The 24,750-nt window shown below is 43.4% G+C and overlaps 1 protein-coding gene across 1 annotated transcript; it reads right to left on the reverse strand.

Moving 5' to 3' along the window:
• Window positions 1-19,380: 19,380 nt before the first annotated feature.
• Window positions 19,381-22,979, reverse strand: LOC147881723 (chaperone protein dnaJ-like protein). Its single transcript, XM_087402067.1, has 7 exons — window positions 22,852-22,979; window positions 22,322-22,507; window positions 22,065-22,131; window positions 21,647-21,981; window positions 20,963-21,104; window positions 20,655-20,780; window positions 19,381-20,297 (listed from the first exon to the last, which is right to left on the reverse strand). Exons 1-7 carry the CDS (start codon window positions 22,934-22,936, stop codon window positions 19,913-19,915), a joined length of 1,326 nt encoding a protein of 441 aa, XP_087258193.1. The 5' UTR covers window positions 22,937-22,979; the 3' UTR covers window positions 19,381-19,912.
• Window positions 22,980-24,750: the final 1,771 nt, after the last annotated feature.

Genomic DNA, 24,750 nt, shown 5'->3' on the forward strand with positions numbered 1-24,750 from the left:
TGGCTGTCTACAAATTCTCTACATCCACATAAACATTATTGAAAGCATTCATCTCAAATGTTTAGATGCTTGATTTCTTTTTACTCTTCCAAGTTATTGTGCCACTTACACAATGGTATCCTCCAAGCTTTTCTCTAGCACATTGGTTTGTTTCTTGACATGCAAGCCTTACAGACCATGGTGTTGGAAATGGTATTGTAGATATCTTATACTTTTCCTCCATAGCAGACTTGAAATTTAAAAAAAAAGAGTTGTAAGCTTCACGACTTACACAAGCAGCATCACAAGCTCCAAGCACCTCCTTTGCTTGGACAAGGCCCTTGAAATACTTCATTACCTCTCTAGCAACTTGCTTATGTAGCCCTTTTTGTCTAGGGTCCTTCAACACTTACATGACATCACTTGGCTTTATTAAACTTCTTAAAACATATGAAGGATCACTATCATCCATTTCCATTGTTCCCATCACAACCTCCATGAAATTCCTAAAGTAGAGTACAAATGAGTCTTTGTGGAAAGAATGCAACACCACAAATATTTTGGAGTAAGAAATTTCATTGAAAATTTGGGAAACTAACCTTGCAGCACGTATTCTCCTCTTTCGGGCACCACTATTGGTTAACAATGCATCCATAGATTGCAATTGTCTTTTCCTCTCCTTTAGTTCAAAAGGTATTCCCTTCAACTTTTGTACTTGTTCTATCGACTTCTTTCGTTCCTTCTCCACAGCACGTTGAACTTGGCCAAAGATAGACCTTTCTAGATCTTGCTTGCTTTCAGCAAGCTTCTGAATTGATTCTTCCAATTCATGTGACTCCAAGTCCAGTGCTTGTGCTTTGTCACTAAGTTCTTTCTTATGCAATTAGAGATCCTGCATACTATTATGCATTGCCACAATAGTAATATTTCCCAAATGTGCAAGTTCTTCTGCTTGGGCTCTCTGCACCTCACTTACTTTCATAGTCAATGTCTGAGAATGGTTCAATCGATTGCAATAACTGAGTAGTCCAGCATGTCCCTTGCCAACAACCGAACAACATCATGCACTGTATGAAAAGGAGGACTCTTTTGGGTGGTAGGGTCTAAAGGATACAAGTTTCCATCCATCCAAAGGTCAAGATGCTTCTTTCCTTGCAATCGAAGACTGTGGAGCACACTTTGAGTAGTTTCACTATATCCCAAAGAGCGCGTGCTTCATATTCTGCCTCCAGTTGTAGGCTCACATGGTACTTGTTGGAAATGTCCTCGAATGGTGCCATGAGTACTCAAAGAGAGGTATCAATGATGCAGTCTAAAATGTAGGGGAGAGCTGGAAAAGATGGAGCAGTGAGAGGGAGAGAGTAGCAAGGAAGAGGGAGGAGGAGAAGCAAATGAGGGCAAGAGGAAGAGGAGGAGGAGAGTAGCGCAACATGTGTAGAAGGGAGGGAAGGAGCTGTTGTAGAAGGGAGGAGGAGGGGAGAGATGCTACAGGAGGGAGGAGGAGGGGAGAGATTTTGCAAGAGGGAGGACTAGAGGAGAGGGAGCCTAGGTAGCTAGAGCAGGAGGGGAGAAGAAGGAGGGAGGAGGAGCCAAAAGGAGGAGGAGGGGAGAGGGAGGAGAGAGGAGGAGGAGCAAGACAGAGGAGGGGAGAGGAGGGAGGGGGAGGGAGGGAGAGGGAGAGAGAGGAGGAGGAGGAGGGAGGGAGGGAGGGAGGGAGGAGGGAGAGAGAGGGAGGGAGGGAGGGAGAGAGAGAGAGAGAGGGAGGGAGGGAGATTCAAAATTTGAAATTCAAATTTCAAAACGTGGCCCCCTCCCCGCATTGATGGGGGGGAGAGGTGGGCTCAAATGTGGGATTAACCCACCTAGGTTGGGCTGGTTAGGCCTCTTTGGGACCCTCCAAGCCCCTTGCATTAGCCCACTAAGCATTCCCTAATCCATTCCTTATGAGGCCCTTTTGAGACCCCAATTCTCCCGGAATGAACTTACATGTTGAGGATTCCTAAGAAAGATTATTCCTAGCCTTATGCAAGTACAAGCGGAGCTTTGCTACTACTCTACACACACATTCTATACTACCTAAGTCCATGTTGGCACAGAGACAAACAAATCCAAAGGTCTAGTGGAGTAGAAATAGATCAAATCAGCCTAGTAGAGTTTTGGGAATTGAACATGATGATCTCCATCGAGCCTGGAGTCTAATTCTCACACTCACATTCATCATTATCAAAAATGGAAAATGAAGAAGGATACCCAATGATGTTGGGACAAAGATGGTTGAAGGGTGCCAAGGGGAAGTAGCAAGGTAAGGGTGTCCACTTTTTGTTCACTCCCCAATCCTTAGGAGGTGGAAAAACAAGCTTTTTAGCACACAAAAATGCAAATCTCACCTACTTCCCTATTGATCTAGTCTTTGAAGCCTTCAGACACAACATCACCATGCTATTGTGCACATAATGGTATAGTCTGATCGAAAATTCGATGCACACACAAAAAATTTCTTTGTGTCACACGACATGGTCACACCTTTGTCATGAACAGAGGGTGTCATATTAAATTCTAAATTTCTCACTCATTTGAGATTAAATGTTATTAAAACTTTGTAAATGGTCTCTTTACATTATGTAGAGCTTAACTTGATTTATTGGTAATTATTTGAATGATTTATCTAATTATAATTAATTATTTATAATAAATAAAGTCATAAAATACATGCATTTTAGTAGCACACCACATTTTTTTAGTATTTTGAATAATTAGGCAAATCCAATTCAGTGAAAGGTTAGTAGGCACATAAGAGTGTGTGGTTCAATCATCAAATCCCAAATCCAACGATTAGATTTAGGAAGATTGAAGTTTAATTTTTACTTTTACTCCTTAGAGGATCAACAAAAAATATTAAAAATAAATCTAGTAATTCTCAAACATGACCAAACATTTCAAAAATATCAATATTTTTAGTCCTTGCATGACGAATAAGAGGAAAAATTTTTTGTTAAATTTGAGTAAGGGAAACATACAATATGGCCTCCAAGAGTGGAATCTCCCTTTTGTGGGGGAAAAAGGGCCACCCAAGCCTAATACAAAGACAAGGTAGGCTTGGTGAGGTAGGCTAGGAGCATCACCGACCCTAGTGGCAAACCTTTGGAGTGTGCATGCTGCCCATGTGGAAGGCTGTCATCTATTTTTGCCTTGCCACCATGCCATGTTGTTAGACCGCATGGTGCCATGCCATCAAGGAGATGTGACATCACTCCTTGCCATGTCACCTTAGATTGCCACACGTGTTACCACATCAACCACATGTGCCACCTCATCATTCCACATTACAAGAACTCTTGGGACCATGTCATCACACCTTGCCACCTCGGCATACCTCGTCAACATTGCCACATCACCAATCCCTCCACCTCAATTTGCCATGTCAATCTACCACCTCATGAATGCCAACTCATCATGCCACATCACATTTCCACGTCATGGAAGAGACTCATATATTCCACACCATATTGCCACATCATCACCATGCATGGTGCCACATCAGCCACATGTATATACATCTGATGATGGCGAGCCACATCATCAACATGCATGGTAAGTTATACATGCATGTGATTTGAGTGCATGAGGCATAGAATACCACGATCGAGGTTTATGACCACAATCTGCATGTACGTTAAACATGCATGTGATTTGAGTGCGTGAGGCATAGAATACCATGATCGAGGTTTATGACCACGATCGAGGTATTTGGAGGTATTTGGACATGGCAAAATAATTGAATTGTCATGGTTTATGACCATGATCGAGGTATTTGGAGGTATCCAAAAGTGTCAAAATAATCAAATTATCATGGTTCATGACCACGATCGAGGTATTTGGAGATATTTGGAAGTGGCAAAATAATCAAATTATAATGGTTGAGAGATGGTTGATCACATAGGTTACTCTCAAATTGCATTACGAAAATATTAATCAAGATAGGCACATATGTTATGTGAATATTAAATGGAAATAAAATCAAACGATGCAAATATTAAAAATTAACATTGGATTCTATGTATATATAATATGATTAAAATCAAATTATTTGAGTAGACCACAAAAATTAGTTTCAAAACAAAATCAAATGGAATTTTAGTAGCCAATTATTTTCAATCTTAGCACCTTCTCCACCAATAATAATCAAGAGCAATCTAGTGGATGAGTTTAGGCGCTCTCTGTTTCTCTCTCTCTCTCTTCCGTTCTTGCTTCCGTTGAGAGCACTCTCATTAGTTAGACCAATTGGGCTACTTAGTTCAACTGAGCTGGGTCAGATCTACTACTCCTCAGTTAGACTTAAAGCCCATTCACACCAAACCTTAAGACCAAGGCCCCCCCCCAAAAAGGCCAATTTCGCCTCTACTTCAACCCTTCATATCTCGCCTGTTTGGGACCCAAACTGGACATAGTTTGAACCAAGATTTCACACATGGAAATGCCACACTGCGGGGCATTTTTTTAGCCCATTGCACACTATTTTGGCATCCCTAGCACTCGCTCATTCGTGCCCTCGTGTGGGCCTTGTTTCACACTAATTCGCTCATATCTTAATGTAAAGAATAAGGGAGAGAGATAGGAGACTCAAGTTCAACTTTCTTCACAACACTCAAAAGAGAGAGGACACAAGGTTGGAGGGTGAAGCCTTTCTTCACTTTTGCACACAACAACAACTACAATAGAAGAGGGAAATACCCTATATGTCAAACCCTAGAATACGTGGTTCATATGTGAACCCAAACCAAAACATACGTGGTAGTCTAACTACACCACGAGTACAACTAACATAGGCGGTGACATAAATGATAGTCATCCAGGAGATATGTCAGGGATAGAGCTTGATATCTCAACACTCCCCCTCAAGCTCAAATCCATCTCACGTACACCAAGCAAGCTCCTAAATCTGCGAAGCTTCTCGGTACCCAATGCCTTCGTAAAGATATCAGCCACCTGCTCCTCAGTGCTGACATAGACAAGATCAATCTCACCAGCTAGAATCTTCTCTCTCACAAAGTGATAATGCACCTCAATGTGCTTCGTTCTAGCATGATAAACTGGGTTATTAGCAAGCATGATGCTGCTAATGTTGTCACAATGAATGACAACTGCTGCATGAACTGACTGTCCCATACCTGCAAGTAGCTTCCGTAACCAAGCTACCTCACATGCAGCCATTGCTGCACCCCTGTACTCAGCCTCTGTGCTCGACAAGGCAACTGTTGGCTGCTTCTTGCTGCTCCAACTGATGGCACCACTCCCAAGGGAAAACATAAAACCACTAGTAGATCTCCTATCTGAGACACTACCAGCCCAGTCAGCATCTGTGTATCCATGTACCTGTAATGCACACCCAGCTTCATAAAACAGTCCATAATGCAATGTGGACTTCACATACCGCAGTATGCGCCTAGCCGCATCCAAATGTGGCTTCCTCGGTGCCTGCATAAACTGACTCACCAGCCCCACAGCATAGCTCAAATTTGGTCTGGTTATAGTCATGTAAATCAAGCTACCTACTATGCGCCTGTACATAGTAATATCTTCAAGAAGCTCACCTGTCTCTGCATTGAGCTTCACATTCTGCTCCAATGGAACAGAAATAGGCTTACAGCCTGTCATCCCATATTTGGATAGCATGTCCAAACCGTATTGCCTTTGCAACAGCCATATCCCACTCGGGGATCTAATAACCTCAATGCCCAAGAAGTAACGCAGCTCTCCCAAATCCTTCATCTCAAATTTCTGCTTCAACAGCAGCTTCACTTCATTAATGTCTGCATCACTATCACCTGTAATAATCAAGTCATCAACATAGATGACTATAAGCACAATCCCTCTGTTTGTCCTTTTCACATAAAGTGAAAAATCTGAATTGGAAATCTGAAATCCAATAGTGACAAGATATTGTCCTATCTTGTCTGACCATGCCCTCGGCGCCTGTTTTAAGCCATACAAGGCTTTGCGCAACCTGCATACAAAATCGGGGTGTGACTTATCGTCATAACCTTCTGGCTGCATCATATAAACCTCTTCCTGCAAATCACCATGCAAGAAGGCATTTTTCACATCCATCTGATGCAAAGACCATCCCTTTGCAGCAGCCATAGCAATTACTGCTCTCACGGTTGCCATCCTTGCAACTGGGCTGAAAGTTTCCTCATAGTCAATTCCATATGTCTGTGCAAAACCTTTGGCAACCAATCTTGCCTTGTACCTGCTAACAGACCCATCAGCATTGTGCTTTACTTTGTAAACCCACTTGCAGCCAATAGCCTTCTTATCATGAGGCAAAGGCATCAAATCCCAAGTGTGGTTTGCATCCAAGGCAGCCATCTCTTCATCCATAGCTGCTTCCCAATTTTTATGCCCTGCTGCATCCTCAAAACATGTGGGCTCTGGCTCCTCTAGAACCTTGACCATATAAGCATAGTGATGTGCTGTATACCCATCATATCTCAGCCTGTCAACTGGATACTTAATACGAGTGGACCTCCGTACAACTGGATCAGTTGCAGGAGTCTTTAAATCATGCCTGCTTTTCCTTGCACCAGGTGTAACAACAGAAGGAATCCCAAGTTCCTCATCAAGGCTCATTTCAGAGCCGCTTGACTCTCCATCAACATGAGAGCTACCAGCAGACACATCAAACACTGGAGTATGGTCCACTTTTTCTTTTCCCTTATGTGATACCTGCACAACACTATCAGGACTGCCATGTGACGATTCACTAGATCTCAATCTTCCTGTCCATGCATTAGATCCACTAGTAGAGGACTCTCTGGGTCCACTCAAGGCTTGAGATTGCTGCTCTGCATTTATTGCAGCATTCCCATTTCCTGCATCTACATCTCCTACCATAACAGTTGGTGCATACCAGCTGCTCATTTCATCAAAAACAACATCTCTGCTCACTTGCATTTTGCGAGTGGAAGGGTTATAACAGCGATACCCTTTCTGGTGCTGAGCATATCCAATAAAGATGCATTTTTCTGCCTTTGGATCCAGCTTGGTTCTCTTCTCATCAGGAACATGAACATATGCTATGCAACCAAATACCTTCAAGTGAGAAATATCTGGTTTTTGGCCTGTATACATTTCTTCAGGCGTCATGCCATGGACAGCTACAGTAGGAGTTCTGTTCATAATATAAACAGCAGTTGCTACTGCTTCAGCCCAAAAATAATCAGGCATGTTTTTCTCATTTAGGATCGCCCGTCCTACTTCTGCAATATGCCTGTTCTTCCTTTCTGCAACCCCATTCTGCTGAGGGGTAGACCTGCATGAGTACTTCCTTTGAATTCCTTGTTCTTTCAGATATTCACAAAATTCTTCTGAAAAGTACTCTCCCCCTCCATCAGATCTTAGCACTTTAATATGCACACCTTTCTCTTTTTCAACCATGGCCTTAAAAGCCTTGAAATGGCTGAACACTTCACTTTTGTGCTTCATAAAATAAATCCACACCTTCCTAGTGTAGTCATCAATAAACGTCACATAATAATGGCATCCACCAATAGAAGCAGCTTTGGTTGTCCAAACATCTGAATGGATCACTTCCAAAGGTCTTCTGCTCACCTTAGCATTTTTGGGAAATGCATGTCTGACCTGCTTACCCATTTGGCATGCTTCACATACCTTTTGCATTCCCTCAACTCTGAATTTAGGCAAACCTGCAACAATGTTTTTCGTTTGCATAGATTTCAGCCTTTGTATATTCACATGCCCAATGCGCTTGTGCCATATCTCAATATCTGCAATGACACCTCTCCCATGCGCAAACATAGCAGCTTTCACCTCAGGCATATCAACATCCAAGGTGAACATTCTGCCATTTTTGTTGCCTTTCACAACCAAGCGGCACTTATTTTTCAAGTCCTCAACGAAGCATCCATCAGGATTAAACCTAACCTGCAGACCTTGCTCAACCATCTGGCCAACTGAAACCAGGTTCTTAGTGATTTTTGGAACATGAAGTACATCTGCCAAGTACTTTGTTTTGCCATCCTGCATAGCCAATGGCACTTTACCAACCTGCGTAATTGGGTGCGCAGTATCATCACCTGTTTCAACATAACCTGGCTTATCCAAATTTCTGACATCATGAAACCACTCACCATGACTGGTCATGTGGTTAGAGGCACCTGAATCAACATACCAAACATCATTGCAAGCTGCAGCATCTCCTGACATGGAGTTAACCATATGCTGCATCACAAAAAGGTGCTCATTTCTGTCGTCACCATGCCCACTTGATGATGCATAGTTGCTTTGCTGCAACTTTCCACTTTTGATGTCATTCTACTTTTTATAGCATGTATTCTCCTTGTGTCCAGGCTTTCCACAATAATAGCATTCTATGCTGCTATTTACTTGCTGGTTCCTTTGCCATGAACCACGGCCTCTTTGGCTCCCCCTGCCTCTAGAACTACCACGTCCTCCTCCATAGGACTAGTTTTCCTGTTGTTGCTGTTGGTTCTGATTTCCTGCACGGCCACTAGAACGGCCTCTTCCTCTACCCACCCTCTACCTGTATTCGAGTAGAAAGCAGTCTCTTGAGAAGTTGAGGTGGCTGAACCACCATTCCTTTGCTCTTCACTCAGCAAGAGAGCAATAAGTTCCTGAAAATCAGGAAATGTTTCACGGACTCCAATGGATGTCCGAAATTGTGCATAATCTTTCCCAAGACCATTCAAGGTCACGGACACTAAGTCCTCATCATCAACAGGTGCTCCAATGGAGGCAAGAGAATCTGCAAGGCCTTTCACCTTCAAGGAATACTCATTTATATTCAGATTTTTCCTTTGCACATTGTGCAACTCCTGCTTTAGCTGCATCTTTCGTGCTTTGGTATTTGTGCTATACAGCTTCACCAATGTATCCCATGCCTCCTTACGCGTCTCTAGATCCTGTATATGCACAATCATAGAATCTGAAATGCTAACGGACAGCCAATACAGGCATTTTCTGGCTTTTTCATGCCATTCTTTAAAGGCCTTCAATTCAGCAGGAGTGGGAGCAGCACCCAAAACTGGTTCTGCAGTTTCACCACTGATGTAATCCCAAACTCCCTTTCCCATAAAGAAGTTTGTCATCCTGAACTTCCATGCTTGGAAGTTGTTCTTGTCAAGCTTCTCACTGACAATGGTAGACAGATTCTCAGACATTTTACAAATCACGAATTGCAACAGCAACCTGTAAACACAGCAAATGCCTCAGAAGGGCAAATAGCAAAACTTCTGCAAAGAGCCTCACAGGGGCAGATCTGCAACACTGACGAAAGTGGTATTTCACCACACAGTCACTTCCTAGCGACGATTTTGCATCAACTGGCAACAGGCATGAATCTGCAACTCCCAATATCTCTGCACATAGGCATACGATGCAATTTCTGTGGCACCTTTCCACCGACTAGCCGTGCAGTGGTCGCACAGCGAAAAACAGGGTCTTTTTCTGAGTGCCTGCGAAGAACTTCCGCCTTCAAAACGGGCCTCTCAATCTGAAACAGTGCACTCCTGCAATTCTGGCTGTGCTACCTGCAGAGATTTGCTCCCAAACTCGAAATAGGAAAGCAACACTGGTCCTCTTACCAGGACACCACAAACTTGGCTTGCTTTCTTGAGCTCCTTACCACGAACAAGGCTCTGATACCATGTAAAGAATAAGGGAGAGAGATAGGAGACTCAAGTTCAACTTTCTTCACAACACTCAAAAGAGAGAGGACACAAGGTTGGAGGGTGAAGCCTTTCTTCACTTTTGCACACAACAACAACTACAATAGAAGAGGGAAATACCCTATATGTCAAACCCTAGAATACGTGGTTCATATGTGAACCCAAACCAAAACATACGTGGTAGTCTAACTACACCACGAGTACAACTAACATAGGCGGTGACATAAATGATAGTCATCCAGGAGATATGTCGGGGATAGAGCTACTTAACACTGTGACCTCCGATTGATGATCCATCTGCACCAGCATGTTTCCCTACACTTATGGGACAATCTTAGGAACATTATTAACATGATGGTCCCTACAACACTAACACCACTCGAACCCTCCAAACACAACTAGATCAACACTTGCACTTGTAGCAGAGACACCCTTTGCAACTCTCGCCCAATCTGCATGCAGCTATGCTCTGGCCAATGCCTCTGACTCTAATGCTTGCCAAATCTACATACAACTCCACTGCAACCACTGCCTCTGAAAATCCTCTACCCCGATGCCCCCCCTGAAATTCAAGAAATCCCTTTGATGACTCCATGCCACAACATGGCTGAATGCCATCATGACGATGATGGGGATATTGACCTTGATGCAGAGGCTAACAATTTCTTTAATCGCAAAAATAATAACAATCAAGGAAGGTGCCCCCTTGGAAAAGTGGAACTTGCAAAATATAATGGTAGGGGAGATCCAACCCAATTCCTCCAGGATTTTGATGCTGCATGCCAAGGAGGTGGATATCAATTCAATGAAGCCAAGGTTGCTTGGTTTCCCATGGCCTTAACTGATGAAGCGTACTAAGCAAGATCAAACAAGGCCATTGAGAAGATGTACGCATGTACCTAGGCAAGATGAAAAGATTAATCACCAAATGTGGCCCAAGCGTCTGAATGGTACCTAGACCTTCTAGTGGAAGAGTGAGCCACATGAGATCTACTTCAAACAGAATTCAAAAGGCATTTTCAAATGGAGAGGCTACAAGATGATCCCGCTCTCCAACTAAGCAAGATCAAACAAGGCCATTGAGAAGATGTACGCATGTACCTAGGCAAGATGAAAAGATTAATCACCAAATGTGGCCCATGCCTCGATGCAAAGTACCTCACGGCTTGGTTCATTACAGGACTAAGGAAGAAAATTCAAAAGGATATGAAAAAGATTAGCAGCTATGAAACATTCAGTGCTGCTCATGCAGTAGCCATTAACATCGAGGATGGCATGACCGACTCTGACACCAGCAGCGATGATGGCAGATCCAGTGTAGAGATAAGCACTCTAAAAAGGGCAAATCCAAGTCAACTACTGAAACATCAAATGAAGATTGCCTAGAGGCCATGACCATGAAGCTAAAAGAAGACATGATGTAGGCCATGGAACAAAAGCTTCACTTGTCTAAACCGCCACCTCAGACTTATCCACGATGAGAAAATATCTGGTGTCCACACTGCATGGCCAATCATACAGCAAATAAGTGCTCGGTCCTAAGAGCCATGATCAATGCACAAGCAAATCCACCGCCAAGGTTGTGGTGCCATATATGCGTTGTCAGCGGCCATGATGAAAACAATTACATCTTCAACATGCGCAACAACCCGCCTCAACCTCAACAGTACCAAGCGGCACCCATGCTAGTGTACAGGCAACCGACACTTGCACAAGCGCCTCCAGCTCTGAGGCTAAATCATGTTCCTATTCAGACACAAATCCCGCAAATACTCAAGAATACAAATCCACGACCATATCCAAGAGCACCAAATCCAGCTCCTCAAGCAGCTCCAATACATCAACTACAAGCAAAGTAAGTAGACTCGCCATTCGAGTATAAAGCAGAGTACCCAATGTACTATGTAGAAGGTGCAGAGGGTCTAATACCAGTCTATGCAAATCAAGTTCGACCCAATACATATCGGGCACCAATCAAATGCTACGGGTGTGGAGAAAATCACCGGATCACAGAGTGCCCTCATCATGGTAGCCCTACTACTTTCCAACCACTTTGTAGAGATTGTGGCATAGGACATGCCTGTATGGATTGTCCCATGAAAAATAAGGTCCCACAACAAATAGAGGTTAAGCCTAACATCCCAATCGGCATCATTGGGGTGGACCATCAAAGCCTGGGGCCGGCAAGCATAATATCACAACCTATGAATGTAATTACATGCCAGCAGAAAGAGGCCATCAAGGACCCTAACATTCCAATCCAACCAAAGCGACTTCTTAAAAAGAAAGCATAATTGCCTCCACCTCCGCCAAGCAATGAGCAGCCAAGCTCATTCACATCAGCTCTCGAGCCTCAAATAAAAGAAGCTCCATACCCAAATGCAAAAGTGGAGAAGGCTCGTTTTCAAGCACTTCAACAATGGGTACAAAAGGAACAAGCTCAATTTGAGGCTGAGAAACAAACTCAATTCGAGGCTAAACTGTACTCAAGCCTTTATTCCAACAATAGACTCCACAACATAATGTATTGCCATGGCAACTTGAAGGAGCCACACTCTTTAGCATCCTAAGTTGCCGTGTGTCAATTCCCATCGGAATCCTCCTACGGAATTTTCCCAATCTCTGGGAGAGTTTCAAAGGATGAATTGAACTCGCAAATCCCCCTCCACATATGAATGACATCGAAGATATCCCTGTGCGGATGGGTGAGAGAGATGACATACACAACATTACTCTGCCTTTGATCCACAAAGCATATAATGAAGTCCAAGCCATCATGGATGGTGGGTGTAAATGTCTTATCAAAGGAGCTCTACGATGAATGGGGTCTCCCACCAATGCAAAAGGCTAATTTCAACATACGCCTTGCCAATGATTCACAGGCTAAACCCTTGGGAATAGTGAATGGCATGTCCACAAAGGTTGTAGGAGTCCGCTTTTCCCTTCAATTCACAATCTTGGATCTGCATTGGCACTTTTGCCATTATCCTACTGCCATTCTGCACTAGTGGTAATGTGCATTCTTCTATGTAGTGATCACTGTCTCCGCTGTGTAAAGATCATATGGATTTGTGTCAATCTCTGTGGAGAATGCCACCAGTGGAGAATGGTAGTGGTGCCAATCTCATACCATGACCTGAAAACATGCACAAGGAATCCTAAACTCACATGTGCATTGGCACTTTTGCCATTATCCTACTGCCATTCTCTGCTAGTGGTAATGTGCCAATCTCATACCATGACCTGTGTCAATCTCTGTGGAGAATGGCAGTGGTGCCAATCTCATACCATGACCTAAAGACATGCACAAGGAATCCTAATCTCACATGTGCATTGGCGCTTTTGCCATTATCCTACTGCCATTCTCCGCTAGTGGTAATGTGCATTCTTCTATGTAATGATCACAGTCTTCGATGTGTAGAGATCATATGGTGACACTGCAGTTAGGGTGAATGTGGGGATAGGAGCTATAAAACCATTTGTGCCTAGAGCATTAGATGACACATCTTCAATGACAATCTCAAGCAAATCAGCTCCCCTGCAATAGCATGCCATAGCAGGCGATTCACAAAGCAATGTAAATAACTAGATACAAACATTGGCAACCATCAACAACTACCATTCATTAGACCCCATCTTCTCACAAATAGATGCTAAGGTGATACAGGTAGATCCTCCACAACATGAAGAACCAATCGATCTAGAGGAGCCATTCTTTATGGCTGACCTCGAGTGGGATAATGAACCTGAAGAAGGTACCCATACCAATGATGACTCTGATTTTCCTTGGGACCTTGAAACTGAGGGTGAGAATGCTTAAATTGAAGATCAAATCTTTGATAATGACTTAGCCATTCTACATGCCCTAATGGCAGTCAAGCTCCCAAAAGTTCAGCCTCCAAAGTTGAATAACTGCAGAAGATCCCACAAGAAAGCTAAAGGAGGAAATCACAAGAAAGCCAAGGCCACGAACACTTCAATGAATTCGAACAACTCCAAACAAGGATCGTCAAATTGTATCTTGCAAAGCTAGCTCCCTCAAAATCAAAACCACCGCCTCTTGAATGGTCCCCTGAGGGACTAGAGGGAGTATGCGTAGCAAATGAACCCTTACTTAGGAATAGCTTACCAGTGGAAAAGTTACCCCACAGTTCCCAACGTAAGAAGTTTCAAAAAGATAAGCCACATGTGCAAATGAAGCTCGATCAAGAGACTTCAGAAAAAGAAAGTCAAAAAGAGCCTAACAAATTGGTAAATGAAACTATGCCACCTACACAAGCACACGTGGCACATGTCAGGCTAGTTCTACACCGTCAGCACCGTCAGAGGCTGATCTTCGAGAAGTGCCAGAGTACTTCAAGAATTACACATGGTAATGTCCCAACAGCAATTCCAAGACCACTAGGAGAATCTGAAGTTCAAGAAACCGATAGCATTGGAGAAACTCTAATCTATGAGGGACTGGCAAAAACACACACAATAAACCTCGCCCTTGAAGGGGAGGAAGAAAAATTAGTTTTCATTGGGAAACAGCTTCAACAAGAAGATGAAACCAAACTCAAAGCACTCCTAATGAAATACCATGACTGCCTAGCATGGTCAAACAAAGAGATGAAAGGAATTTCACCAGACGTGGTAGTACACACGATACCTATAAGGGAAGATGCTCACCCTAAGGTATGTGGACCTTATCGCACAAATCCTAAGTATGGCACCATGGTTTATGACGAGCTGGTAAAACTTCTAGATGCCAGATTCATCTATGAGATAGAGCACATTGATTGGGTTTTGCCCATCATCATTGTGCCTACATGCAACAAGAAGCTCAGAATATGCCTAAACCTAAAGAATGTAAATGCCACCACAATTAGGGATCACTATCCCCAACCCTTAACAGAAACAATGTTGGAAAAGGTGGCAGGTTCCGAAATATATAGCTTCTTGGATGGCTTTAGTGGCTATGACCAAGTGCAAATTGCTCCTAAAGACCAATCAAAAATAGCATTTACTACAGAATGGGGTATTTTTGCACATAGAGTCATGCCATTTGGCCTTTGTAATGCCCGGGCCACATTCCAGCGAGTCATGTTCACAGCTTTCAAGTCATTTCTGAATAAGTTTTTATAGGTGTTCTTGGATGATTTGTGCATCCATTCAAACAAAAAAGACCACTTCAAATGTCTTAAAGCAATACTAATCAAATGCAGGGAGTATGGCATCTCCCTAAATCAACAAAATGCCAGTTCATGGTCTCCCACGGAGTTGTTTTGGGACACACCATTTCTCACATGGGATTAACTGACATGGACAAAATCAAAATCATCATGGAACTGCCTCCTACAAATTCCAAAGGTGTACAGGTCTTTATGGGACATGCCGGCTATTATAGAAGATTTATATTGTGGTATGCCATGATAGCTAGACCACTTTACAAATTATTAGTGGAATTCTTATGGACAGAAGAGTACAACCAAGCCTTTGAGCTTTTAAAGTGGTGCCTAATCACAGCACCCATCCTTATATCTCCCAATTGGGATGTAGATTTTCACGTTCATACTGATAGATCCAAGTATGCAATTGGGAGTGTGCTTTGTCAACCTGGTGAACATAAGAAAGACTACCCATTCTACTTTGCCATCGTCGGCAACTCAATGATTCAGAGATCAACTATACCACCACAAAAAGAGAAGCCCTAGCAATGGTGTATAGTGTTAAGAAATTTCGGCATTGTCTATTGGCAAATGATTTTGTATTCTATACCGACCATCAAGCATTGCTTTATCTTGTGAACCATCCATATACAACAGGAATAGAAAAACACAAAAGAAAGGCATGGTTTGACACAAATCTTAAAGCTAAAGACATCAAAGAAAGTGACTTGGTCCTATTATACAATGCCAAAAAGGATCTCCAACAATAGTAGCAACCAAAGCCTGAGGCTACATCAGCACTAGAACTGCCCATCGATGCCATGCCAATCGATGAGCCACAAGGGGAGCTAGTGCCAGATCAACCAATATGACTATTATACATAAGTGACTGAAATCCCATTGGAACAACCTCCCACAAGTACTACAAAATCATCAGGATGGCTACATGGGCCACTTGTATCAGCATCACTAGTCCTCATCACCATCTATCATTCTCCAACATTAAGCTAGCCAAATGATCCAAATGTCAAAACTATTCACTAGCTTGGCCAAGGAAGAATATGCAAGAGAATTGGATAGATAGACTGCAACAGAAATCGAAGACCAATTCCAGGCAATCGCCATACAGGTCAAGGCACTTCGGGCGTAAATAGATGAGAAGGAGGTAGAAGAAGTGTGCATGAACCAAGCTCTCTAAGCTCAAGAGAAGGCAGTGAGAGGGATGTGACCTCCAACCTCCACCAAAGCCAAACACAACTGATAGCAGCAGTACAAGCAACGGCAATCCTACAGACCTACTATGACTCCTTAACCTCCGCACATGCTCAACAGATGGAGGTAGTGGCATAATCTTGACTCACTCTAATTCACAAAGAAGAAGAGTTCGAGGTTGCAAAGACAAGCTTGAAGATATGAAACAATCTTTGGAAGTACATGCCTTCAGCATTGACAAGCTTACAAGAGAATGCAAAATCTTAAAGGACCGACTTGCTACCACTAAAGAGGCCAGCACTTCACAAGCACAAGTCTTGGACCAATGGTCCAATACCACTCAAGACATTCCTCAATAGGCGAAGGTCACCTTGCAAATGAAAAAGCTTAAGGAGGCATATACATCTATCTACTAGAAATACAAAGAAAAAATGGAGGAGATGCACTCCCAAAAGATAATCATCTCCAAGATTGAACTCCAATTGCTAGTGCACAACAATGAGGCAATGGAAGACAACACCAATGAAGCCCCACTACAATTCACAACGGTGGTATACCAAGAGCTTGTGGCTGCTCTACAAGTGGAAGATCACCTTAGCACACGCGTGCTTATCCAATGGAAGCAACTCCAAATCAAGATCATATCTGCTAATCCAACAATCAAATGGAAACGTTCTATAGGGACCCAAACTCTACGCATAATTTGCCAAGACTTGTCCAAAGATGAGAAAAATATATTTTGCCTGTCTACACATGTCGGGTTTATAGCACTCAGGATGGATGCTTTCATTACATATGTATGCCTCATGGGTAGTTCTCCCCCCAGCACTATTATTGGCAAGGCATGATATCACCGACATCCCACCCATGTAGCTGATGATCCCATCGCACCAGCAAAAAGAAGTGTCAGAAGATGATAGGGCCTATCTCACATCCAACTTCCCATATCTAACCACCCTCTCTGCCAACCTCATAACCTCACTTACCCTTGCTACCACCCTCTTAACCTTCCCCGAGCTCCATCCTAACATATATTCCCTCCATTGTCTCTTTGCTCATGCCTCTCACCATTTTCAACTAACCCAACAGTCACAAACTTACGAGCCTCTCACACCTAGCTTCTTCCCTTCCCTTGCTAATCCTACCCTCGAGGATTACCAAGCTGCTCAAACCATTTACCCAGTTCTTCCCCCCCTTCCCTCTGCTCCCCCTTCCACAACTAATACTCTTCCATATTTCTCCCCCATGTCCCCAAATTCTCTCCCTGCCCCATCATCACCTCCGACACTACTTGTGCTTCCATCAGTAGAAAATGACACAGTATTTGATTTTGAAATCAAGATCCCGATAATCCAATTCGTACTCCCATGCCAAGTTCCAATGATGGGTATGCTTTTGATGAGATACCACTTCCCAGTAACCCCATCAAAAAGTTTTGGAGCAAATATCTTGATATGAAAACTCGAGGTGGGTGGACCCTGGCCAACTTCCCTATCAACCTTCGTCAGCATAAAATTAGTGAAGATTGGATAAGCAAGTTGGATCCACAACCTGATTAGCACTGTCCCAAACTCTTTGATGTAATCTTCTTGAAAGAGTACCTATGTGCACCTCCATGTCTCAGAACCCATCCCAAGTTCTATGCTGTTCTACGGTGTAAAAAATGGGAAGCCAACATACACACTTTAGATGAAGGTCGCACCATTAATTGGCCAATGATCGAACCATACTCTGGTGTAGAATGGAATATCCAAGGCACAATGATCTGAGCACTTCAGCAACATGAACAAATAATGCACAGCAACATTGATCACTTCCTTCTCCTAAGTGCTATCTTCTGTAAAACATTGGAATACATTCTAGAGGTCCCATGTTACCTCGATGGCCATTTGCCTCCACTTAGTTTCAATCCCAATGAATGGCTCGATGCTCAGATTACAAGTCGACTCTATCAAAGAGTGATCTTCTTAGACGCATGTCACATATCTCTATTCGAACAAATGGTGGATACAGGCTACCTGAAAACTGAGCAAAAATTGTATGGTGCCAAGGCTTTACATTAGGATCGACTGGCACGATACAAGTTCCACAGCCACTGCACTAAAGGCATGGTAACCCAGCTACATGCTCGCAATAAGCCATAACCCGAGGATAGGTAATAGAATGGATCCGGAAGTATGTTGTCTCTGTACTAACATGGACTTAGGTAGTACATAATGTGTGTGTAGAGTAGCGGCAAAGCTCCGCTTGTACTTACATAAGGCTAGGAATAATCTCTCTTTGGAATCCTCAACATGCAAGTTCTACTTGCAATTCCTACATGCGAGTTCTACATGCAACTCCTACATGCAAGTTCTACATGCATGTTCTACTTGCAACTTCTACTTGTAACTCCTACATGCAAGTCCTACATGTGATTCCTGCATGCATGTTCTACATGCGAGTTCTACATGCAACATGCAACTCCTACATGCAACTTCTATATGCAAGTTCTACATGTAGAGAGAGAATGTCTTATAATTCCTACATGTAGAGAGAGAATCTCTCCAACTTGCATAAATACCCCATAATGGAATGAAGCCCACACTCTTTGGGGCATTGTGTTGAGTTCTACTTTGGTATTCCAAGCAATTGTCTCAAGTGTCCATGCTTCCTTGCATTCCATGTCCAAAAGCATGTCCTAACCTTGCAACTCCTCCTCCCCTCTCCTCTAACCTTGCAACCCATCCTCTCCCTCTCCTCTTGCCTCCTCCTCCTCCCTCCTCCTCCTCCCTCCTCCTCCTCCCTTCTCTCTCTTCTTTTCCGCATGCTATTACACCTTCTTGCTCTCCCACTCCTATGCTCCCCCTAAACCCTTAGTTCCTCAACCCTTAACCTCCATGATCTACATGGGAGACGAGTTCTCCACCATGCACTCTACCCTGAACCTTGGATCCTCCTTCTAACCCTGAAACCTCTTCTAAACTCTGGAACCTCTCACTTAACCTTGGAATCTCCTTTTAACCCTTGAACCTCTTCTAAACTCCAGAGCTATAATGGTAACCCAAACACACCCCAATGTACGTACAACCTTTCAGAGACTTGATATAGGGAGCAGAAATGCAATCTTCGCAATCCAAAGTCCACTCGCAAATGTTTAACCAATTAACACCTTCATGAATGGCATCGATTCAACTGCATCATAGAAGTGAGGTTAGTCATAAAGATATTATGGACTGCATGCTATGACCCCTGCTTGGTCATGGATGTATATCTCAGTTTAGTATTCAAACATCATTCGCAGAATGCATGTAATCAGTTTATACACTCCAAATGCATAGGACACAGCAACAGAGACCATAAACTTGCATGTTGGAAGGTACAGCCAAACAAAACTCTCTCCAATCTTGAAAGTGGAGATGCCTGGCTACATCCAGAGAAGCGAGATAGAAGCGCCCATCAATAGATTCCAAAAATGTATGACTCCACACTGGTGAAGCCTTGAGATAGTAGCACCCATCAAGGTGCAGCCCCAAATAACTCTCTAATATTGAAAGTGAAGCATAACTCTCTCCAATCTTGAAGGCGGAGATGGGCTGGCTACATCCCGAGACACCTTGAAATAGTAATACACATCAGTGGATTCCAAAAATGTATGACTCGTCAAATCATCAGTAAGAGTTACAACTGAGTTGGATAAATACATAGACGTGTCTACCGCAAAAACTTTTCCACTCAATGTTTACTTTCCCTGTAGTACATCATTTTTGCTACAGCTTCTTGTGCTCCAGAACAAATCAATATAAAAAATTACAATAATGACCATACAGGTATCTCACTAGAAAACTCCTGCCTAAATCCAATATATCCTGCAATAGCTTTAATTCAGCAAATAGTACACATTTCTCCGCAAGAACATAGCCCCAAACAACCCCTTGCTGGATAATCTTTTAGATAAACCTCCCTGCTGAGACCAATGATGTAGAACATGAATGATCTGCTCCCTTTACCCATCACCACACGAGTGACAGGTACTAAACTTATTTGGTGTCGTTCACAAATAACCCGAGCAGCAGGAGGAATAGGAACCCGTTCTGCAATAATAGATGCAGAAAATTTGCTCAGACCAGGTGACTTTGGGAAGTTCGCAGGTTCACACAGGTAGCTCTGGCTCTGGTACAACTGAACCCCTTTCGCTCTGTGAAAAACCTCATCAGGTACAGATGCAGCATTTTTTGTTGCACTAACTCGTTTATGCAATATTGTCCTCCTGTGGATAACAAGCATAATACTGTATACTGTTACATCTGCATACTGAATCATAATTGGAAGATGCATGGAAAATAACAAGACGGCATAGGAACAGTTCTGATGAAGCTTAACATGCAAACACGAACATCTACAGAAGACTCTCCATGAACGAAGCCTTCCACATTACGTGCTATAAAGGCTAAGCCAAATTGAAGACCGTGGAAAGGGAAGAGGGAAGGGGTGGGGTGAGGGTTGATATATATTCTCGTCATTACCCAAGCATAAACTATTCTGGTTTCCGAATGTTTTCAGGATCTCTTGCATTAACGCTTCCCAGCAGCAGCTCCTATACAGAGTTATAAGTTACAAATCTTACCATCTGACCACAAGGACCTTCCTACGAAGTAAAGCACCTTCTCCCCGACATCTCCCGCATTTTAGAAGACCTCGGGAACCACAGCTTGAGCACAAGAGCTTCCCCTCCCCTTTACAGGTTTTACAACTGCAAAGCAGATAGAATCACAATTCAGAGTTTTGAGGAATTTCAATCTTAAACATGATCTGTTTCCTTACTTTTTTCCAGACATTATATCCATTGCATCAGAAACAGTCATTCTGATGGTAACTGCACCAAATCATTGAATATTGGAAAAAAACAGAGGCATTAAAAAAAGGGGTACTGACTTGGTATCTGAGCCGTCGATGTGTGCAATAAGACCCCTCCCATGACATACAGGACAATCCGTTGTCTGGCCTGCTGTGTACGAGCCTGGCTCAGGATTTGGATTGCACCTTGGACAATGCAGTTCACCTCGCCCTGAACAATCTGTAGGACAGATACGGAAGCACCTCAATAAGACCAGGCAACATTGTTTAAGCAGCCATATCCTCATACTATGAGTCCGAAAACATGCACATATTAATGGAAAGCCCCAAGTTATTTCCAACAATACATAGACGCCTCTCGTGCACTCTCCCAATTCAAAAAAAAACCATTCGCTCTGCCTCAAACCCATGATCCTGAACATCCAAAGCATGCACTCAGTAGTACGACTTTAATACTCCTATGGTCAGGTCAGTCCCCCAAAGTAGGTCAGGTCACATGCTTGACAAAATCTGCAGTTCTCATACATTCATCAACAGATGAACATACCCAGATTCTGTCACCTCAAAAAAGGGTTGGAAAACTCAAGCCCTGTTAAAAATAGTACTAGAGATCGGAGCTATAAAATGTAGCCCTTAAAAGTACATCAATCACAACCATTAAAAACAGAGACAATTTCACCGCTTTACCAGCACATAGAATGTCTGCAAAGTAATACCACGAGTGTAGCATGTCATCAAACGAAAGCCCTCCTATAACAATACCTTGGCATTTTTCAATAACCTCCGAGTGAGGGAGCTTGGTACGTGACTCTTTTCTAGCAACGAAAAGAAGTGGAAATTCTGCTTTCATATCCACCTCCCATGCACCCAGCGCTCTACCAGGTTCTTTCCTGTCTATCTTCCCTCCTGCATACGGTTCAACCTCATCAACCACATCCCTTTCTTCAATGAACGTCTCAAGCGTTCCAATGTATGAATTGCAATCCTCAATTTTCTGAATACTCCATCGCCTGGCAGGCTGCCCTCCCCAGCAGCAACGATGTCCAACATGGTCAACGAGCAACTCTCTTATCTCTTCTTCTTCCAAGGCCTGAACACTGGAAAAACCGACTCACACTAATGAGATCACACATCGAAGATCCAATTAGATATTAAAGAGAGAGAGAGAGAGAGCTAAAACCTTTTTTGACCCTCATCCTGAACCTGCTGCCCCACGGGTTGCAGCCCTTCAGAAAATTCTGCGTTTCCTGCAGAAGATTGACAAAACTTCTCAAGGGTGCCAGAACTTCACTGGGAAGTCCGAGAAACAAAACTGTGACGCTTCATAAGTACGGACTCTGCTCAATTGCTTTTTCTCCTGGACCGTCCGACGATCAAAAACTAAGGTAAGCACTCTTATTATGAACTTTCAGTGGACGCGCGGAGTAGCAGAAATACCTTCTCTAGAATCCTCTGGAGTGATCAGAGCACCGTAAATCCAGACCGGATATGGATCGTCAGAAGCAGCCGCTCTGATTTCATTGCCAGTGACAGCGGCCTCAGCTACCACAGCCCCAGGCTTTCGTAAGGACTTGTTAACGTATTCATACTGAGCCCACTCAGATAACAGGCCCTCCTTCTCCTCTGCATGTGTCGGAATGCAGCTTACGTGAATATATTAAAGAGCTCCTTGTCGTGTTATTTTAAAACTGCCTTAAGTCTACCAGAAGATCGGCGCTTAGTGGGCTTACAAAAGGCTCATGAGAAAAGAGAGATACGCACGAATTTTGATGCACAAAAGCGAGATCAGAGCTACAGAGAATGCCTGAGTTTGAAAAATACGATCGAAGAGCTGGAGGGAAGCGAAGCGATGCAAATGTGAAGATTGCGCACAACAAAACTTAGAGAAACGAGACAATCAAAAAGGAGAGGAGAGGAGAAGAGCGATCCATGAAAGAAATGAGAGAGGAGGGAGGAGGAGGACATACGGGAGGCAGGGGCAGCCTGGAGGTCTTCGGAGAGGGGAGCAGAAGGCAGGGGGGAGAGGAGGGGCTGCCAGGGGTCGTCCGCCATAGCCAGAGCTTGGAAGCTTTGGAAAAATGAAGAAACAAAGAAAACAGGAAGACGAAACAGAGAAATGACAACAAGCAAATGCACCCATTTATCAGCCCTCCTTCCCACGCTTTGCCTCATGTTGCCATGTGGCTCTCCTCCCCGTTCACACCTGTCAGTGTGTGCCCTGGGCGGTATGTCTAAATCTGTGTCTATGTGTATGTGCGCGCATACGCGTGTGCATGCATGCGCATGTGTGTGTGTGTGTGCGTGTGTGTGTGTGTGTGAGAGAGAGAGAGAGAGACAAACAGACAAACCGAGGAGGGGTGCGTGAGGGTTGCTTCTCATCACCTTCTTAGGCTAGGTTCACAAAAAGGTGGTGTGCAAGTTTGCCGCCCTCTTTGGCCTTGACACTGACACAAAAGATTTGTGTCTAGCCCATGAGGAACCCCCCACTCGATGGCCGACTCACTACATGACTGGCCCATCCCATAGCAACCTTCTATTCCCTCCTCCACGGGCAAGTGGGTGGTAAAGCCACCTGTCTCCTAGTGGTGTTGGTGCCCGAGCATCAGCCTATCTAGCCTTATGCTCACTCTCAACTTGCCGAGTTTGCCTCTTGTTTTACCACTTGTAGGTTTACTCCAACCTCGACATCTAGAACATTAGATATCCTACAACCTTGACAAGGCTCCTTTTTCAAAAATGTGGAGGTCTCCTCCAACCTTGATGCCTTCTTTTGCTAATTACCCTTTTCAAAAGGGCTTCCTAAGCTTTTCACTAGCTCCTCATTGCGAGGGTGAGGGGAGGGCCGGGGATGGGGCTTCTCTCTCTCTCTCTCTCTCTCTCTCTCTCTCTCTCTCTCTCTCTCTCTCTTCACATTGAGAGAAACCTAGGTTTCATTATGGGATGTCTTGCATCACATCCATAAAATTTATTAGCACCTTTATCGGGTCACTCATAGTTGCTCACACTTGACCATTTTGGAGGGAACTTTCCTATATCCCTCCTACGTTTGTTAGTTCAACCTTGCTTGCCCCCCACTTCAAGCCTGTCACTCCCTTTCCATATCTTGGCCTTATTCCCAACCCAAAAGAAAATATGGCCCCATAACTTGCCAAGCCAAACACTTTTTGTCAATGGAGCTATTTTGACACTTGGAGCTAACAAACCATGCCACATGGGTAGGTGAGTGCATATATAAAAGTTACTCCCTTTCCATATCTTTAGCCTTATTCCCAACCCAAAAGAAAATATGGCCCCACAACTTGCCAAGCCAAACACTTTTCGTCAATGGAGCTCTTTTGACACTTGAGCTAACAAACCATGTCACATGGCGTAGGTGAGTGCATGTATAAAAGTTGCTTGCAATCAAGTATAATAGGCATCTGGCTCTTTGAATTGTACTTATTTAATTTCCCTTGGTTCAACAACGTGGTAGGCCTGGCATGTTGGGCCTATGCCTTTCCCTCACTCTTATATGCATGACAAATTGTTGAATAGTTAAGATCCTAATGAAAGGCCTAATATTGGTAGGTGACATATGGCATAAGGGCCTTCAAATTGATCCCAAAGGTAATAATATCAATAAGAATACCCTACTATCATTGATGCCATTTTAAAGGGTTTGACACTATCAATAGCTTGTAGGGTTTTTCTATCTTTTGAGTGTCTTTCTTGGCTACCTCTTCCCATAAATTCTAGTTTGTAAACAATTGTATCCATTGCGGGAAGGTTGAGAAAAGTACAAAAGTTTAAAGTGCATATAAAAATCAATGATGTTTGAATTTCAATCGACTTAGATTGCATAAGCTTAAGACATTCAAGTAAAACCT

Source organism: Dipteris shenzhenensis, chromosome 30 (genome assembly GCF_047967505.1).
Source record: "Dipteris shenzhenensis isolate YYH24624 ecotype China chromosome 30, Dip_SZ_1.0, whole genome shotgun sequence".
In the NCBI taxonomy this organism is placed as follows: domain Eukaryota; kingdom Viridiplantae; phylum Streptophyta; class Polypodiopsida; order Gleicheniales; family Dipteridaceae; genus Dipteris; species Dipteris shenzhenensis.